The 19,498-nt window shown below is 32.2% G+C and overlaps 1 protein-coding gene across 3 annotated transcripts; it reads left to right on the top strand.

Annotated features, from left to right (window-relative positions):
- The first annotated feature begins 5,420 nt into the window (after positions 1–5,420).
- On the top strand, positions 5,421–19,097 carry LOC140436243 (facilitated trehalose transporter Tret1-like). 3 transcript variants are annotated; one of them, XM_072524943.1, is made up of 3 exons: positions 5,421–5,540; positions 15,706–15,898; positions 17,722–19,097. In XM_072524943.1, exons 2-3 carry the CDS (start codon positions 15,757–15,759, stop codon positions 19,059–19,061), a joined length of 1,482 nt encoding a protein of 493 aa, XP_072381044.1. In that variant the 5' UTR covers positions 5,421–5,540; positions 15,706–15,756; the 3' UTR covers positions 19,062–19,097. The 3 variants fall into 3 exon arrangements, with proteins under 3 accessions (XP_072381044.1, XP_072381045.1, XP_072381043.1); XM_072524944.1 differs by lacking the exon at positions 5,421–5,540 and adding an exon at positions 5,631–5,819 and having other exon boundaries at positions 15,744–15,898; XM_072524942.1 differs by lacking the exon at positions 5,421–5,540 and adding an exon at positions 5,632–5,819.
- The last annotated feature ends 401 nt before the right edge of the window (positions 19,098–19,498 follow it).

Here is a 19,498-nt window from a genome sequence, read left to right as displayed (position 1 = left end):
TATAAAATGAAAATAAAGTAATATCTAGAATTTGTTTTCTCTCATTTCATTTCTACAGAACCATAGAGGTTTAGGAACCGGGATTTCCTGTTAAAGTAACAGAAGATTAAGATCCGAATTCTACCAGTCAATTAAAGTTTTGAATTAAAATGAGTAAGATGGCGAATGAACATATATTTTGAAGCCAATAATGTCGAAATATTAATAACAACATTTTAAAATCCGGGCGAGTAGGGCTATGGATAGGTACAAAATCTCACACCAACACTTTTGTCTGTCCTACGGATTCTGGGCGCGGAGGTCTACTATCTACTATCTGAGAAATAAAAATCCTCGGCAATCAAAACAACTTCAACTTAAAATTGCTACAATAATGTCCAAACATTATCATCAGAAAACAAACTGCTAAATCTAAAAAAAAAATTGGAAAAACTAATTGGGAAATTTATATTCAAAGAGAAGAAAGCTGGCACATACTTTAATGCGATCATGATTTTACCATGTGGATAAAGAAGATGAATCTATTAGTGGAATCAGTTGAAAACAACAAACACAAACAACATATCAACCACAAATAGTATATCTACACGTGTCACTTATCTAACACTAAAACTAAAATCCCATAACATTCAGTACTTACTCCAACGAAGAAATTAATGGATATTTTATTGCGAAAATAGGAGTCAAATCAGACGAAGCACAAACATCTTGAGGCAGCTTAGGGACTGGCACTAGAAATTATTGGAAGAAACTCTGTTAAACTTCCTGATAAAAAACGGCTTATTCTTAAACAGCTTCTATAAAAACCCTTAATCACAATATTGGCCTACCTCCTCGTGTAGTTCCCTCAGCTTTGGCCAATAAAATTCGTCGTTTGCAGAATAGCTTTCATTTACTCTGGCTAGATGTGTTGACCACACAGGAGTCTAGTTTTTATAATTTTGTCGACCACGCCAGGCTTTAATTTCATTTATTGGACCTTGCTTTTTCCTCAGGACTTTGTTCTCGAATATAAATGACCTTTTTTCATTTGTGTTAGAAAGCAACAATATCTCACAACCATACACTAGAACTATTAAAGTTCTATGTATCATGATCTTTGTCTTCGTTGTTTGGCAGTGTTAAAGTGTCTGATTACCCCATAGTAACTTCTATTTTCCGTATACTTATACATCTGGATAAGTCCTGATTGAATACATTGTAGCGATGGTTCATGAAAAATAAAAATGAATTATGAGCTGGATAAATTAATGCAGAGCGCAGATATCGTTAGATTTGTCGTAAAGACTAAAATGGCTTGACTACTTGGAACGAATGCCAGATAGTCAAGCTGTCAAAGTAATTCAGAGATAAATGCTCCAAGCAATTAGGAGAAGAAGAAAGCTCCCCTCCCCAGGTAAACGGTGGATAGATAATGTAGAAGAAGATCTTAAAACCATGAACATCAGGTAGTGGCGAAGGAAAAGTATTCGACAGAGCAGAATAGAAGAACGTTGCTTAAGTCGGCTAAGGCTTACCCCAAAGGGTTGTAGCGCCATTAAAAAGAGAGAAAGTAGAAGTATCTGACCTTCTGAAGAAGAAAACATGATGGCAAAATATTGAAATCAATTTATCCCAATAGATAAAAATTACTCGCACAGGATATGACGGCAATCCGTGCTTTTCCACTGAGGATGTTTACCACCCCAAATCTGTTTTGTGGAAAAAGTTGATAAAAAAAACCACGACAGTTGCTAGAATGGTAAATTTTTGGAGTTATTCGTGACTGAAAATTCACACATTACACGTCAAAAAAGCGTGTTTTTAAACGGTTTTTCACCAATAACTACAAAACTTTTATCGGGAAAACTATTTGGATATACAATAAAGCTTATAAACAAAGATATTTGTTTTTTATTATCGTCGTAAATCTAATATTAACAAAGTTATGGCTGTTCAAAAGTAGATTTTTATTTATTGAATTCAAAAATACAACCATAATATGATGTTGAATAAGCGAAAAATGGTAAGTTTGTTATGGAAAACTTAAAAAAATCTAAAAAAAAAACTTTAAAATGACGATAAAATTAAGGTAAGACAACTTGAACATGAACTGTCGTACGAGCATCACCGCCGGTAGCAGGACGACGAGGAACATCGAATTGTTAAACAGGGAGACCTCCTATTACACTACCTTTTTAATATGGTAGTCAACAAGCTGATATGCAAGCTCGAGGAAAACAGACTTGTCTTTCCGATTGCAGATGGCAGGAAGATCTCAGTATTGGGTTACGCTGACGATTTAATCCTGCTATCCGAATCTGCCAAAGATGGTACCAGACAGCATCGGACAGCCGCCGAATTCTTCGAGAAGAGAGGAATATGGATAAACGCTGGTAAAAGATTAGCTATTACGGTTATTGTTAACCATGGTAATAAGCACTCTCACTGATTAACGTGTTGTTTTTTTTTCTGTCAGCAACTACAGGATTCGGCAGTTGCAACCGAGTAAAGTTGCAATAAGTAACAGGGTAATCGTATACCTAGGTCAAATGTATAATGCACTCGGACAGACCAAGGTAGTCTTCACCGAGATGCAGACCCAGCTTGATTAAATTCAACGAGCGAGACTGAAACCAGCACAAAAACTGCTTATTCTAAAGACTTACTACCGAGATATGTTGCCAAGCTCCAAAGTCCTACCATCACTATAAAAACGCTGAAGTACGTTGACAGGTCTGTGTGCATACCTGTCCGGAACAATCTGTTTCTCCATCGAACGTGCACCGATGCCTATATACATGATCCCTCTAAGGAGGGTGATCTGGGCGTCATGGTCATGGCCATGCACGTCCCGGCTATCATCAGAAGGAGACCGAAAAATTTGATTAGCTTAGCAAATGCACTTACCTTCTCACTACCATATATGTCACGTCTCTGGGAAAAAACCTTAAAATGGACCCATTCTACTTTAGGCAGTTCAGCATCAATTGCACATGAGTTGAGCTAGAAACTTAAGGATGGTTCTATAGCTCTATTTACCTCTATAAGTAACTGTCTTCGTCAGGGCTCTTTACACTCCGAAAGCTCTGCCTGGATAAGCCGTCCACCGTCTTACTGGTCAGGGAGAGACTACATTAGGGCGTTTCAGCTAAGAGGAAATCTTCTGCCAAATAAAATCCCTTCAAATCCACCACACGGGGGTAGGTGCCGAAAACGATGCAAACGTAACGAAAGTTTGAGTCACGTTTTTCAAAATAGGCCCGCAGTCCACTTGTAGCGCATTGATATACATGACCAGCTCGTTACGTATCTTCAAAAAGCGACTAAAAAGAAAGGGTGGATATGCAAGACAGAGCCGCAAGTAAGATGTCAGGATGGTTCTCTTAAAATTCCTGACCTTATTTGCGCAGCAGGTGATCGTGTACTTGTCGTAGATGTTGCGATCAGCTGGGAAGGTCCTGAATCTTTAAGTATAGCCGCCGCCAATAAAACGGCGCTGTACACTGAGCCTCAATTTCTTCAGACCATGCAAACTTGATATCCTGGGAAAACTATTTTCATGGCACCTCTTATCGTTGGTTCTTGCGGAACATGATGTCAGTCGAATTATCGTATCCTGAGAATTGTTAACCTATCACGGTTTGACGTTCACAATTTTATTACCAAGGCTATTCATAATGTTCTGAAGCTGTTTTCTTGTGGCATTTTAAAGTAATTAATATTTAAATGGGTATAAGCCACAATATTAAAGGTTAAAAAGTAAATTGACTAATCAATTTACTAATGTTTGTGTTTTGAGAACGATTTTCGAAGTGGAAATTGAAACGTCAATAAACGTACTTTAACCTTTAATTGTGGCTTATTCCCATTTAAATATTAAAATCAAGGCTATTCAAAATAGAATTCATATTCATAGTCATTTTATGAGATCTTAGCATAAGTCACATGGCATTTTTACTTCGAGTGCAAGTACCGGCTTCTTCCTATCACGGGATCTAAGTTTATCTAGTTAGAATTTTATCCAATAATTTAGATATAGTAGATGATTTAAAAAATAACATTTTCTTTAGCACGACATTTGGTATGACAAGTTAGTAATAGCAGAGGGAATAGAGGAATTCTCAAGCGATTTTGTCTGGTGATCCATCGCACAATAAAGAGCCGTACGCTGCTGGTTTGTTACTTTCTAGATCGAAACGGAGAGGAAGTCCAGAGGGAGACCAGCAGGATCAGGCCGGATCAAATAAGGAGCGTTTGGTTACATGATGAACGTAGCCACCCAACTGGCATTGCCCGGTCTGCAAACTAAAAGAGGATAAGGCTCCACACTGTAAGCCAATATACTCAACTAATGAACAACTGAACAAGAACTTATCAAATTAACACAAAAATGCTAAAGCTCTTGAGGGGAAACCTGACCGAAGACAAAAAAATATTAACGCTTGAGAACAGGGAGCAAAGGAACAAATCATCGAGAAGAAATTTATACAGAGCCATACCGAAATAGATATAAATTTTAAGGAGAAACCAAAGAGATCAGGCAATAAACGAGAATAATTAATTAAGGATCGGAAGGACTTCACAAGATCAGCAAAGACGAAAATTTGCAGTCGAAGATAAAATAGACAAATTATTACACAACAAATAATTACTTCATGCCTATATAATGCGTCCTTAATATAAAGTTGGAGAGAAAAAGGGTACATAGATCTGTCTTTATTTTCAGGAACTTGATGGATAATATTAATTAATTTGGTTATTGGATTTTTGCATTGACGAAAACTTTAGTAAAATATGAAGAGAGCAGAGGCTGAAGTCACGTCGTTTGAAAAGGGGGGTTAAAAAGATTCAATGCATGTGCCCCTAGCGGGACTAGATCTAAACTGCATCTAGACATATACGTAAAGAGGTCGTTTGTATTGAATTTAGAGATTTAAGATAAGTATTGCAGGCAGTCATATAAAGTGTGTTTTTATAATTTAATCTAGAGCGAATAAAAACTCTATTGATTCTCAATTAGACTTTTACTTCAGCTTCCCATTGGTGATGGGCTTTTGAAACGTTGATTTAATTAAAACAGTTACTTTTAGTGTTTTCAATGTAATCTCCACGCAATTCGTCTGTCAAAAGTAATTCTAAAAAATTGTGTTGCTCAGTGAGTGTGAATCAAATATATGAGATGGCACATTAAGCAGATGAAAGAAAACTATGCATATTTAAGATAACGTAGAAATGTATTTCTGTAACTTTAAATACAACGCAAATATTTCTTTTAAATGTCTATTGGTACATTTGTACCATGTCGCTCACGTAAGTGTTATGTATATTACAAATTTTGTGTCATAGGTAGGTAAAAAAATATAGTTTATTTATTTAAAACTTATGTTAGTCTATGTAGTAAGGAGTTTAATTTCATCAGCTAAAAGTTGCCGTAGTTCTGTAATTATATAGGAAGAATCAACTAAAGCGTTTTTTGGATTATATTAATTTTCCTTCGCGCCGCGACGCTATGTGGAGGCCGCTGAGGCGAGGATTGTTTGCTGGCAACTTTCTCTTAGGTAACTGAGATACGAGGATTTTATAAAAAACCACACGTGCCCCTTCCATACAGTTTTTTGTATTAATTTTAATAAATATTACTCTATTATAAATAACAAATGGTTTATGATACAAGTGACACTTACTTGTTTTACATTACCGATACTGAAATAAAAATACTATTAGATTCAATAAATAAAAAAAAATAATTTGAGTACTATCAAGATTTTTTAAACGAACTTGTGTGTATATAGTTACTTTAAGTTAGTTAAAAATTAAGTGATTTTGGATATTAGAAGGTAAGTTTATCTTCCTACTTAACATTAATTTAAACTTCTCAAAAAGTTAGCTGATACTTCTGATCTAAAGTTCTGGAGCTAGTTTCTTGTGGAATTTCATTTTATCAAATACTAAGGAGTAAAAGTAAACCATAATTATGAAATATAAACTGCTTTATATAATATTTGAGCCTTCAAGTCAAAAACGTTTACTAAGTTTTGACTCTTGTTATCTTGAAAATAACTTCTATTTTAAAAATACTAAATTTACTGGATATATATACAATATAAAACAGCTCTTTAGATTTAGAGGCCAGTGGATTGTATTTTCTCCACTATTTTTCACTCATTTGTCCGGTTTTCTTAGTTTTTTTACATCGGTTTTAATCTTTTTTAACCATTTCATTTTTACTTCTTCCTTTTCTGTATTTTCCACCCACTACTTCTGTTAATCCTTTGTTGCAACTCTATTTGTGTGCATCCTATAAACGTGTCCAATTCAACGTTCCCTTTGTAATTTTACTTTTTCGTTTTATACTTGGTTGAGTGTGGAGCACCATTACTTTTTTATTTGTACTTCTTTTTCAGACCCAATCACTGTTTTTTGTCCCTCCATATATCCTACGTTATATCTTTCTTTTCCATCGTTCCAATTTCTGTGTATTTATCTGACTTAACACCAGTTGGGTTGCCATCGAAGGTTCTTACACAATCGTTTTGATAAATTTTGATTTTTGTTTTCCTGCATATTAACTTGATTTGATAATTTTGTTTATTGCTCTTGCAGATTTACTTCCTCTAGTGATTCTTTTTTCTATTACAATATCTTTTTTGACTCTATTTGTAATTGTCATTCTGAGGTACTTGAATTGATCCACTTTTTCAAAACAATATTCTCTACTTCCCCTACTTATTCTTAGATTATCTTCGGGCTCAAATTCTTTTCCTCTCATTTTAAAGTATTTTGTTTTATTTTTGTTTATGGATAGTCCGAATTTTAAGATTGTTTTCATTTTTTTTTTAATATAATTTTATTAGTTCTGATTTTCATCTCTCAATTAATGATATATCGTTTTGCAAAAGTAAGAACTTATAGTATATTATACAACCTGCCTCTACACCACTTTGTTGTAAAATAGCTTCTAGTTTAAGGTTAAATAAGTTGTGAATAGTGGATCTTCTTGTCTAAGTGTCTTCCTTACCGTAAAAGTCTGACAAACTTCCTTTCAGTATCACTTTATTTAATGTTTCTTTTTAGCTTATTTCCACTAAGTTAATAATTGGGGTAGGCATTTTTATTGGATCCCTCGCTTTGTATAGTTTTTCTTTGTTAATTGATTCGTTTGCCTGCTTAAAGTTTATAAACCTGTATGAAAAACTAAATTTTTTTGGTAGCTGTTGTTCATCATCGTAATCATCGTAAAAATCTAATCAACTGCAGATCTGCCTCTTCTGAAGATTCCCTGATCTTCACCTATTATTTCAGGTTCATACTCTGTTTTGTCGGTTTTTTATTATTAAAACCAATATTTTATATGCTACATCTAATAGAGCAATTCCTCTATCATTTTGGCATAGGCTTTTATCTCCCTTTTTGTGTACCAGGAAAATCGATGCAATTTTCGAGAACTCCATGCATCGAATGATGGCAATTTCTTATTTTTCCAAATTCGTTTTATTGGGTTGGTTAATTATTTGGGTAGGTAATAGTTCTCCACCTTCCTTGAATATTTTTACTGTAATGCGGTTTTCTTTTGGATTCTTGTTAGTCCTCAGCTGCTTTATTATTTCCTCTATCTTCTGATCTGATGGTTCGTTTATTTCGTTCTCATTGTTGTTTTGCTCCGGTTTAGTTTATGATTGCATTTTATTGGTACTTCCCCTAGACTAAACAAATCCTAGTATTCTGCCCACCTCTCGAGTTTTCTTAGTAAGTCAGCTATTAGCGTGCTTTCTTCACTTCTGTAGAAGCATGTGATTCCATGACCTGTAGCTTTATTTATGTAGTACATCATAATTAGATGTAATTTGATATTGTAAAGAATGTTTTTCCATTACAGCAAGTTCTGATGAAGCCCAAAATTATGTGGCGAAAGCTTGACTCTTAATAAAAGACACTCACTTAGAAGCACCCGTTTTTTATTGCTTCCTTAGTATTGGGTCGTTCCCGGTTATCCTCAACTGTCTGTTGTTTACCAGTAACCCGTTACTGTCTTTGACTTTCTTATATAGATATATATATATATATATATATATATATATATATATATATATATATATATATGCTTATATTATCAACTTTAAAATTTCTAAAACATTTTTGTGTAAAAATAAAAATCCAAAGAATATTAAGCCGGACTTAGAGCAGCTTAAAATAATCACGAGTTATAAACTGAGTAAAGTGCACTGATAAGGCTTGGGTATTACGATTAATTAAGGAACTGGAAGGACTTATTCTTATAAAAGATTAAGAAACTTAAATACGTAATCTTATGCAATTATTTGTTTTACGAATAAAAAAAATATAGCGCGATAGAAAAGAATTTTAATTGAGACGCATAAATAAAAAAAAATTGTATTTGAGAAGGTTATATGAATATTATTCTCAAGGCCTGTATTTCTATCGGATACTGTATCAGTAATGATGCTATTTGCATACACTGCAAAATATTTTAAAGAATTACTTGTATTAAAGCTTTTACAATACAATTCAACCCTTTTTAGTTTTTACTTGTTTTATTATTTTATAAATAATAAGGTTGAACAATAGAGGTCTCAGGAAAATTCTCTGTCTTATCCCATAGTAAGCTTCAATAGAATCAGTTAGTTCTTCTATTTTTACTTTTATTGTGTTGTTTTGTCATATATTTTCGATAGTTTTGATTATTCCTAGTGTATCTCTTTTGCGTAAAGATCCTTTAATTTGACTTGGTTAAACGCCTTCTTAAAATCCACGAAATAATGATATGTCGGTTTGTTATACTCTAATAATTTCTCTTGCATATGCCTCATTATAAATATATTGTCGGTGCATGATTTTCCATACCTAAAACCTTGTTGTTCCTCTGTTGGTGTTATAATTTCATTCAGTTTATTTGTTATCAGTGTTATCACTTTGGTTGCTGATTAGTGTTGTGTTAATAAATTAATTCTTTTGTAATTTTCCGAGGCCGATTTGTCTCCCATTATGAAGAGAGGTATTAGGATGCTTGATGTCCATTCTTGAGGAAAAAAGGCAGGTTCTATAAAACTGTTTAATTAATAAACATTGTGCGATCTTTGTCACTTTTATCTTTTATCTAATTCTTAGGATTAGAAATTAAAATTAAAATTAGAAACTCTTAAAATTCTAGGTTACTGGACGAAAAATCACATTTAATATAAAATAAAACATAAAAATACAACAGTGTTCTTTATTTACAAAGGATATCATTAACTTGGCATAATTCGCTGTAACATTTACTGTCTTGGAAGAGATATTTAAATTGTGTAAAAAAGTACTTTTTAATTATAAAGTAATAATTATTACTATCTTAATTTGTTGTGCTTTGCCGTGTTATTCGTTGGTCTAGATTATTTTCTTATTTGTTTCCATTATCTAAAAAGCGAAACATAAAATAAGGAAATTTTTGATAAGATAAAGACAAATCTAATAAAAAAATTAAATAAAATTTAAAAAATTTTAATATACTTTTGTTAAGCACTTTAAATATTCTAATTATTTATTTTATTGAGAGAAAATTAACTTAAAATAATCTGCTATGCAGACGATGAAATACTACTCTCTGAAAGTAAAGATCATTCACAACGTATGCTGCACCAATTTACTATAACCGTCAGAATATTTAAGATGTTAATTTACCCAAAAAAAAATTAATGGATATAACAGCAAAACATGTAAATTGGTGTTTAAATGAATGAAAGAGCAATTGTAGCACCAGGTTGACTGAATAGAACAATATGAAGAAATAAAAATATCGGGAAAGAAATGAAAGGGAGAATTTACAAAACAGTCATCAAACCAATACTGACATACGCGGCAGAAACATGACTTAACACAGAGAGGACAAAAAGTATGTTAGAAATAGCAGAGATGGAAACACTTAAAAAAATTGATAGTAAAACACTATCGGACAGAGCTAGCAGTACACATATACGACGTAGATGCAAGATGGAGAACATCAAGCGCTGGGTAAGAAATAAGAACAGTTAACTAAAACGATTATATTTGACAACAAATAGAGTCGTAAAGATGGCACGAGACGATTCCCCTATAGAAAGACGATCAGTAGGAAGACCACGAAAATGATAGAACAACAACTTACTGGGGCAGCGTGACAGTCTGGCAAATGTGCCGTTCTTTGCATTAAAAAAAGAAAATCCACCTGCAAATAGCTACATGGAAGGTACAGTCTCGAAACTATTGGACTTTTTAAAAAGGGTCAGGAGAGATTGTTATCTAGGACTAGAAGACCACAATAGATCTGAAAAGGTCGCTCTGTAAATCTATCTATCCACCTACTGGGGAAAATTAAAAAACAAACATAAGAAAAGAAGGAGAAGATTTTATTCTTTACAAAATACACAAACTGCATACTAAAGCTGCACTTTCAGCTTTAACCCACATATTACTGAAACTATTTTTTTTTTAATTTTATATTTACTTAAAAGAAATATAAGGAAACATGTCTTATTTATCGACAAAAAATACTAAAATAATAATTTTTGCATTAGCTGTTAAAAGATATGTTTTTTTTAAAAGAGCAGCAGTAAGAAGCAGTATATAACAGAAAGTAAAACTTTATTAATACAAAAATAATTACAAAGTATGGAAATCCTTAAAATATTGTTTAGGGTGTAATGGTATTTTACATTTTTCGCACAAAAAATGAACCTTTTTCTTGCAAAGTCCGCAACGAGATTATTTTTCTTGATAAACAATTAAATGGTTCATACTATCATATCTTGAATGTAAGACCGTGTTGGGATTACGTCTTGTTGAGCAGCGTTTGGTATCTTTTTTGTAGATTTCCAGAAAGTTGCAAGCTATTTGCCTTCTAAATTCAAGCTGATCAAGGTTTCCTCCGTCTTTTCGGTCTAATTGCTACGCGTTTTAAATAGCCATGTCAATTTCATGTACTATTATCGGAGAGTACCTCTTGTAGAGATCCGATAAAGACTAATGTTTTGGTCACAGCGGTCTACTCCACCCATAAAATAATTGTATTGCTTTATCATATTTGGTTGAGAAACAAAAATGTGCCCCTTCTCCTTATGGGAAAACCGTTTGACTAGGTGATGTGTTTTTACTAAGCAAAAGTTAGATGCAATTGTAACGACATAATTGTTGTGCCAGCGACAAACCACAATTTCTGTGTTTTTATCTAATCTGTAATCGTAAGTTCCCCTTTCCTTTTTTTTTAAGCTGTTATATTCTGGCTGACCATATATGAATGTAGTCATTAATCTGTTCATTTCCTTGGCCTTTCTTTTTGGTTTCAGAGAGCAATATGATGTCCATTTTTTGCTTCGTCATTTTAGTTAAAATTTCCGTTGTCTTGTGAGTCATGCCTTGAGTGTTCCAAGTACCAATTTTTAAAGTCCTTTTTTGCCAGGTGTCGTCGTCGTAAGTTTTCTTCCATATTCCGAGGCTCGTCGTTAGAATTTTTAGTCAAAAGGGTTTTTTCCAAATGAGGGATTGGCCCATCGCTCCAACCCCCAAGCTTGAAAGACCTGGATTTTCGGTTAGGGTTTCTTCCCTTAGTCGATATGTTCTAGTTTTAAATCGTCAGAAACTCGCCTTTCACCCTCTTTCAACTGCTATATAACGCACATCCATTGTACGCCATAAGACATATATGTCGTGAGAGTAGGATTTACTGGCCGAGCCAGTACAAGCCAGTACGCCCCCACAAGGAGGCGTTTTAGAGAGAAGCCGGGAGATCAAAGTGGTAAACTTTTTTGTATCTTGTTTAGGGTCCAAACATTGTCATTATCAGCAAAATTCAACTTGTTCGTATAATTTTTAAAGGTTCAGTGATATTTTGTCTCTGATGACTGAAGTAAATACAAACAAAGCTAATAAACATTATCACATTGTTTAAAATTATCACTTCTTTTCTTGTTTAAAACATATATTTTTATGGCGTACAGATTCAATCGATTTGATCCATTTCTCCCTCTACGAAGTTGGGTTTTAGGGGGAAGCTGGAGGGTAGGAGTGGCAAAATTTTTTGCATCTCTTTTGGGGGTCCAAAAATTGACATTTTTAGTAAAATTGAGGTTCGTCTCGTTTTAAGAGATCAAAATCTGACAACTGGACTATTTTAATGTGTACATTTAAATGTCATTATTATGTAGTGGCATATTTACGATTCACATTTATTATCAACCAGTCATCGATAAAAGTGCATACTTTCTAAGTCAACTAGGACTATAAATATTATATATGATATATAATATTCAATATTAACATTTTATAATTATTTTAAATCCAAGCAAGTGATTAAATTCATCGAACTTTGCCGTTAGTTTGGTAGTTGACATTTTATTAAGTAACGTATAAAGAATATTGATAAATGTAATTGGACGACATTTTTCAAGCCTAATCTATCACGTTGTTTATAGAAAATTATAGCTTTCGATTAATTCCGGTTTTTTCTTTTCTATTAGAGTGAAATGTAGTTACAATGATTCCTCAATATTTTATCACTCTCAGACATAATTAAATTTCTCTAAAATTTTTCGCACATATTCACAAAGTCAAAAAACGTTCACAAATATTTCACAAAGGCAAAATTTTATTATTATATTTATTTATTTAATGCTTTCATTAATTTAAATTATACTTAGCTTCTTCATTTTATTTAATATCATTTAATCTGTTAACATCAATTATCCGTCCGTGTTTTCGGTGGCACTCGCTTGGTTATATTTCTAGTTGTCTTTCTCTTCAGAAACTTCTCTTCTTTGCGGCATCTTCGGAAGATGTATCTTTCTTCTTCCTATGCCGTCCCCATTAACGGAGGTTGGCGACCACATTTTTAAAAGCTTCTCTGTCTTTTGCAACGTGGAATAATTCGTCTACAGTCATGTTTGTCCAGTCTCGAATATTTCGCAGCCATGACTTCCTCTGTCTACCTATTCCCTTTTTGCCATCGACTCTACCCTGCATGATGACCTGCAGAAGACTATATTTATTATTTCTTAGTATGTGTCCAAGGTATGCAGTCTTGCGTACTTTTATCGTTCTCAACAATTTTTTGTCTCGACCCATCCTTCTCAGCACTTCCTCATTGGTGACCCTGGCAGTCCATGGGATTCTCAACATTCTCCGGTATATCCAAAGTTCAAAGGCTTCAATCTTTTTAACTATTTGCGCTTTTAGTGTCCATGTTTCTACCCCGTACAATAGTTGCGACCAGACGTAACATTCAACAAACCTCAGTCTCAGCGCAGTATTCAGATTTTTGTCACAGAACAATTGTTTGAATTTTAAGAACGCTGCCCTTGCCATTTATATTCGTACCCGGATCTCTTGGTCTGGATCTAATTCTGTATTGATGTAAGCTCCCAGATATTTATATTTTGTCACTCCCTCTATTTGCTGTCCACCAAGAGTTAGTTGTTCATTATTTATTGGACTCCTTGATACTATCATAAATTTGGTCTTATCTGTGTTGATGTCAAGTCCCATTTGAATGCATTCACTATTTATTGCATCTAGTAAAGTTTGTAGTTCTTCTATACTCTAAGCAATAATTACCGCGTCATCTGCAAATCTCATGGTGTTTATGATTTCTCCACCAATTCTTATTTCCTCTTTTCTTTCCCATAAAGCTTTTCTGAATATGACCTGTGAGTACACGTTGAAAAGCGTCGGAGACAAGACGCATCCTTGCCTAACCCCTCTCGCAATCGGTATATTATTTGTTTCTATATCGTTCACCCTTACTACTGCTTTTTGGTTGGAGTATATAGCCTTAATAAACTAAATGTCTTTTTGTCTAAATTGATGTTTTTTAATTCATCTATTAACTTCATATGCTGCACTCGGTCAAAGGCCTTCCTAAAGTCTATGAAGCATACATATGCACTCTTGTTATATTCCCGACATTTCTGCAAGAGTACCGTCAACGCAAATAATGCCTCTCTTGTACCCATGCATCCTCTGAAGCCAAACTGAGTTTCATCTATCTGCTCCTCACATTTCTTATAAATTCGGTTTTGAACAATTTTCAAGAGAATCTTTAAAGGGTGGCACATTAGGCTTATCAATCTATAGATTGATAAGCCTAATGTGCCTAATGGAAGATGTATGGGGGCTACAAAATCCATATGAACTTATAGATCGACGAGTTACTTAACACGTCGATATAGCAATGTTTGTTTAATCTCATCGTTGGCTTTACCACTTGCTTCAAAGACTTTTTTCTACTCAAATAATGTCAAAGGTAGTGTTCTTTAAGGGTAAACTGCAGATGGATTGTCGGAATAAAATGTTGTTCTTAAAATCATCCAATAGCTTCTAGTAAGCTTGGATTTGCTTCATAGAGAGGTCACTACTGATGTACTTAGTTAAAATAGTTGTGCTCCTGATGAGAGTTGAATACTTCTAAACACGTGTAAAGCAATAGTGGAGTATAAATTGAAAATAAATACCTACAATCGTTTACTTTCATTTCATCGTCTTTTCTCTACGTAAAAATTGCAAAAGATAGTGTTATTCAAGGATAAACTGTAGATGGTTTGTATTTCGAAATAAAATTCAATAGATTTCAGTAAGCATGGATTTGCAGTTCATCTAACCCGCTATCAAAGAGAAGTTTGTGTCCTGACTTCCTGTTTCTGTAAATATATATATATATATATATATATATATATATATATATATATATATATATATATATATATATATAAATTATTCTTTATAAAAAGTTCTGCATGTTCTAACGTCTAAAATAGCGCTTCTTCGCTCAGGAGTAAGCCTTTATAGCGTTTATATTTCACAATATCGAAAATATTTATAAAGAAAAGTTGATCAAAACTAAAAACTACGTTTAAATCTACAATTATATATATTTACATTAAAAAACTAAGTTCTGTTATTTTTTACTTTTATTTTTATTTTGGCTGAACATTTTTATGCTGAACTGAACTTATCGTTTCTAATGTTTTCTAACAATTCAAACACGTAATTAATGCATGTGCTTTTATTTTGCAAATAGGAACATACATAACTAGTGTTGTAACTAACATAACATCAGAATATCTTTAAATAACTTTTCCATGGCACATATGTTTAAGATATTTCCTAACATTCAATGTACTCTGGCATGTGGCACCGTCTTGTCGGAATTAAATACAATAACGTTCTTGTTAGGGTTTAAATAAGTTTGTCAAAATTGCAAGTAACGTTCGGCGTTTACAGCTTGGTGGAAAAAAAGGCCTTATTAACCTGATATTGTGAGTGCCACACCACACGTTCTTCTTAAATGAGTCTTGGTCATCAGACCTAATACTAAAACTTGGATTTTCATATGACCACCAGCAAAAATTTTATGACGAGACCGTCCTACTTGATAAAAATGTTGCTTCATCGGAAAAAAGTATTTGCCTCGTCAAAAAAAGGGTCCTCTTCTAACTGCCCTTAAACGAAACAGAAAAAATCAAAGCGCCTATCAAAATCACTTGTTTTTTTTTAATATGTGAATGATTTTTAGTCTAAATGGCCTGTATGTATTTAGTTTCAAAATGCTTGCTATAGTGCTTGCTTTCCATTAAAATGTGTTTTCCATTAAAATTATTAGACATTTTTAATATCTTTAATATGTTACATGTTACTCATGCACATTTAAGTTTTTATTTAATTATAAAGTTTTAAACTATTCTAATTTTATTTTTACAGAAAAAATGTGTACGATAAATCATTGAACTCTTCAACAGATTCTCTATAAAGATGAGCCGGAAATCAGTCTATAATGAAGATAATAAACCAGAAGTAGAAGAAGTAGCGTATCTTGCTGACGAAACTGAATGTGAACATGAACATGAGGCTAAGAAAACTAGCACATTATTCTTATATTGCACAATAATACTGTGTGAGTATATTTTAAAAATAACATAGCTCAGTGTATTAAATGCTTTTTATTTACTAATGCAGAGGTAAAATTTTTTTTCTTCGATTGGAAGTTATAAAAACGTCCGTTATATCGAAAACCTCGATATAAGGAACCTCTATTTAACGGACTTCGGATATTACAGACAAAAAATCCAAAGAATTTAGAAATTTAGCATAAGAGGACACATTTTTAATAGTAATATATATATATATATATATATATATATATATATATATATATATATATATATATATATATATATATATATATATTGATATGATATGGGAGAAATAAAAATGATTAAAGAAAATAATTTATAAGTTATATACTAGATAATTTTAGATATAACAAGTATTTGGTTATTTTAAGAAGTTATATACTAGAGAATTTAATAAAAATTATTTATGTGAGGGCATTTTTAAGAAATTAGCATATAATAATTGTAAAAAGTTGTATTTTAGTAATTATAATGTGGTAGATATATTTAAGTGAGCCATGTGACTAGGCAACCAAAAATACTCTTTAAATTGACAGACAGGAATTAATAAATTACGAATATAAAGTGGGGTTATAATAATAATGTTAGTTTAAAATGTTTAATTTATATATATTTAATGATTTAAGTGTATATTCTGATCTGAAAAGCCTAAATGTCAACAAAATTATCAATAGAACATTAACGAATTCTCCAGAATGCAGAATTTGACCTTTGTTTATGTTGGAACATTCTGGAATAATGATTATGTCGGTGGATCGAACAGATACTTTTTTCGAGAACATCCATATAGAAGAAATAGAACTAAATCGAACATGATTTCTTACCAGATGGTTCTGGAAGATTGAAAAGATATAAATCCCGTGTTTTTCCCGTGATAAAAACCCGTGATTTGGATTCAAGATGACCAGTTTATTATGAAAGTTAGTAGAAGATAGACTCATTTAGTTAGTGAAGTCAATTGTTCAGAATTTTCAAGACAGTCAATCAGTTACAAATAGTCCAATTGTTTAATATAGTGAGTTAAATGAAGATTAAAAATTATGCACATTTATAATTATACACAAATAATTATTGAAGATTAAAAAAGTATATTAGAAGAATATTGGAAGAAATTAAAATTATATTATGATTGGAGATTAGTATAAATCAACTTATAATAATTGGATATTGGTATATTGAAAAGAAGAATAAATATAAATGCTGTTTTGCTGGTTTGCTTGGTGGTTTATAAATGCTGGTGAAGAAAAATATATCTTAAATTGGTAGAAGCTGATAATTGGAAAAAGTAATTTCACAAAAACAAGGATAACCGAAGTACGAAGACATTCAGTGGTGATTAGAATTTATATAGTGGAAAACAGTTCATTTAGGCATTCAGTGAAAGAAAGGTACAAAATTTTGTTAATATAATTTAGTTAGTGTCATAACAGTTTCAATTTTGAAGATAGTTTGTTTAAATTTTACATTGTCTATAGAATTTAATTAGTTTTATAAGAATATCAATTTAAAGATAGTTTATTTTAAATTTACATTGGCTAGGTTAGATATATATATATATATATATATATATATATATATATATATATATATATATATATGTGTGTTTCATAATAGTTATAATAAAGATAATTTAAAAAAGTACTTACAAACTAATTCTTTGAGAACCGCGATAAAAACCGTATATTATTAAAAATACTCATTGCTCATCATTCAAACAAACAATACATCATAACAATATATATATATATATATATATATATATATATATATATATAATTATACTTATATAAATATTTTTTTTCAGTACAAATTCCGGTGTTTACGGCTGGTTCACACGTAGTATGGAATTCACCAGTTGTACCCATGTTAATGTCAAACGACAGTCAAATAAATCCTCTAGGAAGACCAGCTACCACAGCAGATATATCAATGATAGCAGGAATGCCAGCTCTATCAGGGCTTTTTGGATCGCTCATATTACCAAAGTTCTCCGATTTTTTGGGACGAAAACTATTTTTACAAATAACGGTTTCTATGACACTAGTGGGATTGATGATGTTGACTTTTAGTACATCCGTAACAATGATGGTAATCTCGAAATTTATAGCAGGCATGTTTACTTCGGGTGCACCGTCAATTATACCAATTTATGTTACAGAACTTTGTGAGGACCATAACCGGGCCAAATTTGGTTGTTTAATAGGACTCTTTCTTCAACTTGGACATTTTTATACTTTTATTGTAGGTCCTCTATTTAGCTATAGATTGTTAAATTTTGTTATTTCATTTCCACTCATTCTATTTTTATTATTATTTGTATTTTTTCCTGAAAGCCCTGTTTACTTATTTTCTAAAGGAAGAAGGACCCAATGCGAAATAGCTTTAAGAAAACTTCGAAGTCATAAAAACAACAACGAAATAAAAAAAGATATGGAAAAGTTAGAGGATGTTTTAAAATCCAAACAGTATATTAAAAGAAATTTTAATATCGTAACCCTATTTAAAACTAAAGAGAGCCGATTGGGTCTATTTTTAGCTTTACTACCAGTCGCAGTGCAGCACCTTTCCGGAGTTTCAGTAATTTTATCCTTTATGGCTCCGTTCTTTGATTCAGCAGGTACTAGTTTCTCCGGTAATAAAGTAGCTATGATTGTATCTGCAGTTAAAATAACTTGCATAAGTTTTACTTCCACTGTAGTTGAACGAGTGGGACGAAAGAGGATGCTACTTATTTCTGCACTGGGATCAGGAATTCCTCTGTTTGGATTAGGATGGTTCTTTTATTTAAAACATATAAATTCTCCAATAATTTATCAACTGCAGTGGTTGCCTCTTCTATTAGTGCTTTTAAATGTTGGATTTTATTCTCTTGGATTGGGTCCAATTCCAACAGCTATTATGCACGAAATGTTTACTCCTGAGAAGAGAGCTGCCGCGGGAAGTTTTATCAACACATTTACTTGTATACTTATTTCTAGTTTAACTTCCACTTACCCCATTATAGCAGCTACTATTGGAACTCATTGGGCAGTGTGGCTATATAGTTTTTGTTGTTTGGTAGGTGCAGCTCTGATTTATAAATTTTTGCCACAGACTACGGGTAAGAGCTTGAGTGAAATTCAAGAGCTTTTAAAACAATATTAATTGTTTAGACTTTTATTAAATAAAATATTAGTAAATCATATTGTTTTTATTATACTCAAAAATAGAAGAAAGAAAAAGGTAAAAAGTTATCAACTGGAATACTTAATAAGGATTTTCTACAAAACCTGTAGTGTTTGTTTTCTTTACAGGACAAAGATTGTACAAAAGCTACAATTCCTTTAAAAAGATTCCATTATCGAACGACCATAAAAGTGATTGTAAATTCCTTTCTTCCTTGAATATCACCCTCTATTATTAAACGAATATTTTTTTTTTCTCTCTTAGATTGGACAATTGTCATTCAGAAAGTTTCAATCAATATAAGTTTTATTAAAGAATTTAAATATGTCAATTAGTGAAACATAAATTAGTAAAGCTCGGATTATGTGCAAAATGCCTTTTTTGCCTATTTTGCCTCTTATAATTGTTTTTTGCAC

Source organism: Diabrotica undecimpunctata, chromosome 3 (assembly GCF_040954645.1).
Source record: "Diabrotica undecimpunctata isolate CICGRU chromosome 3, icDiaUnde3, whole genome shotgun sequence".
NCBI lineage: Eukaryota > Metazoa > Arthropoda > Insecta > Coleoptera > Chrysomelidae > Diabrotica > Diabrotica undecimpunctata.
This window is presented reverse-complemented; position numbering and strand designations above follow the sequence as displayed.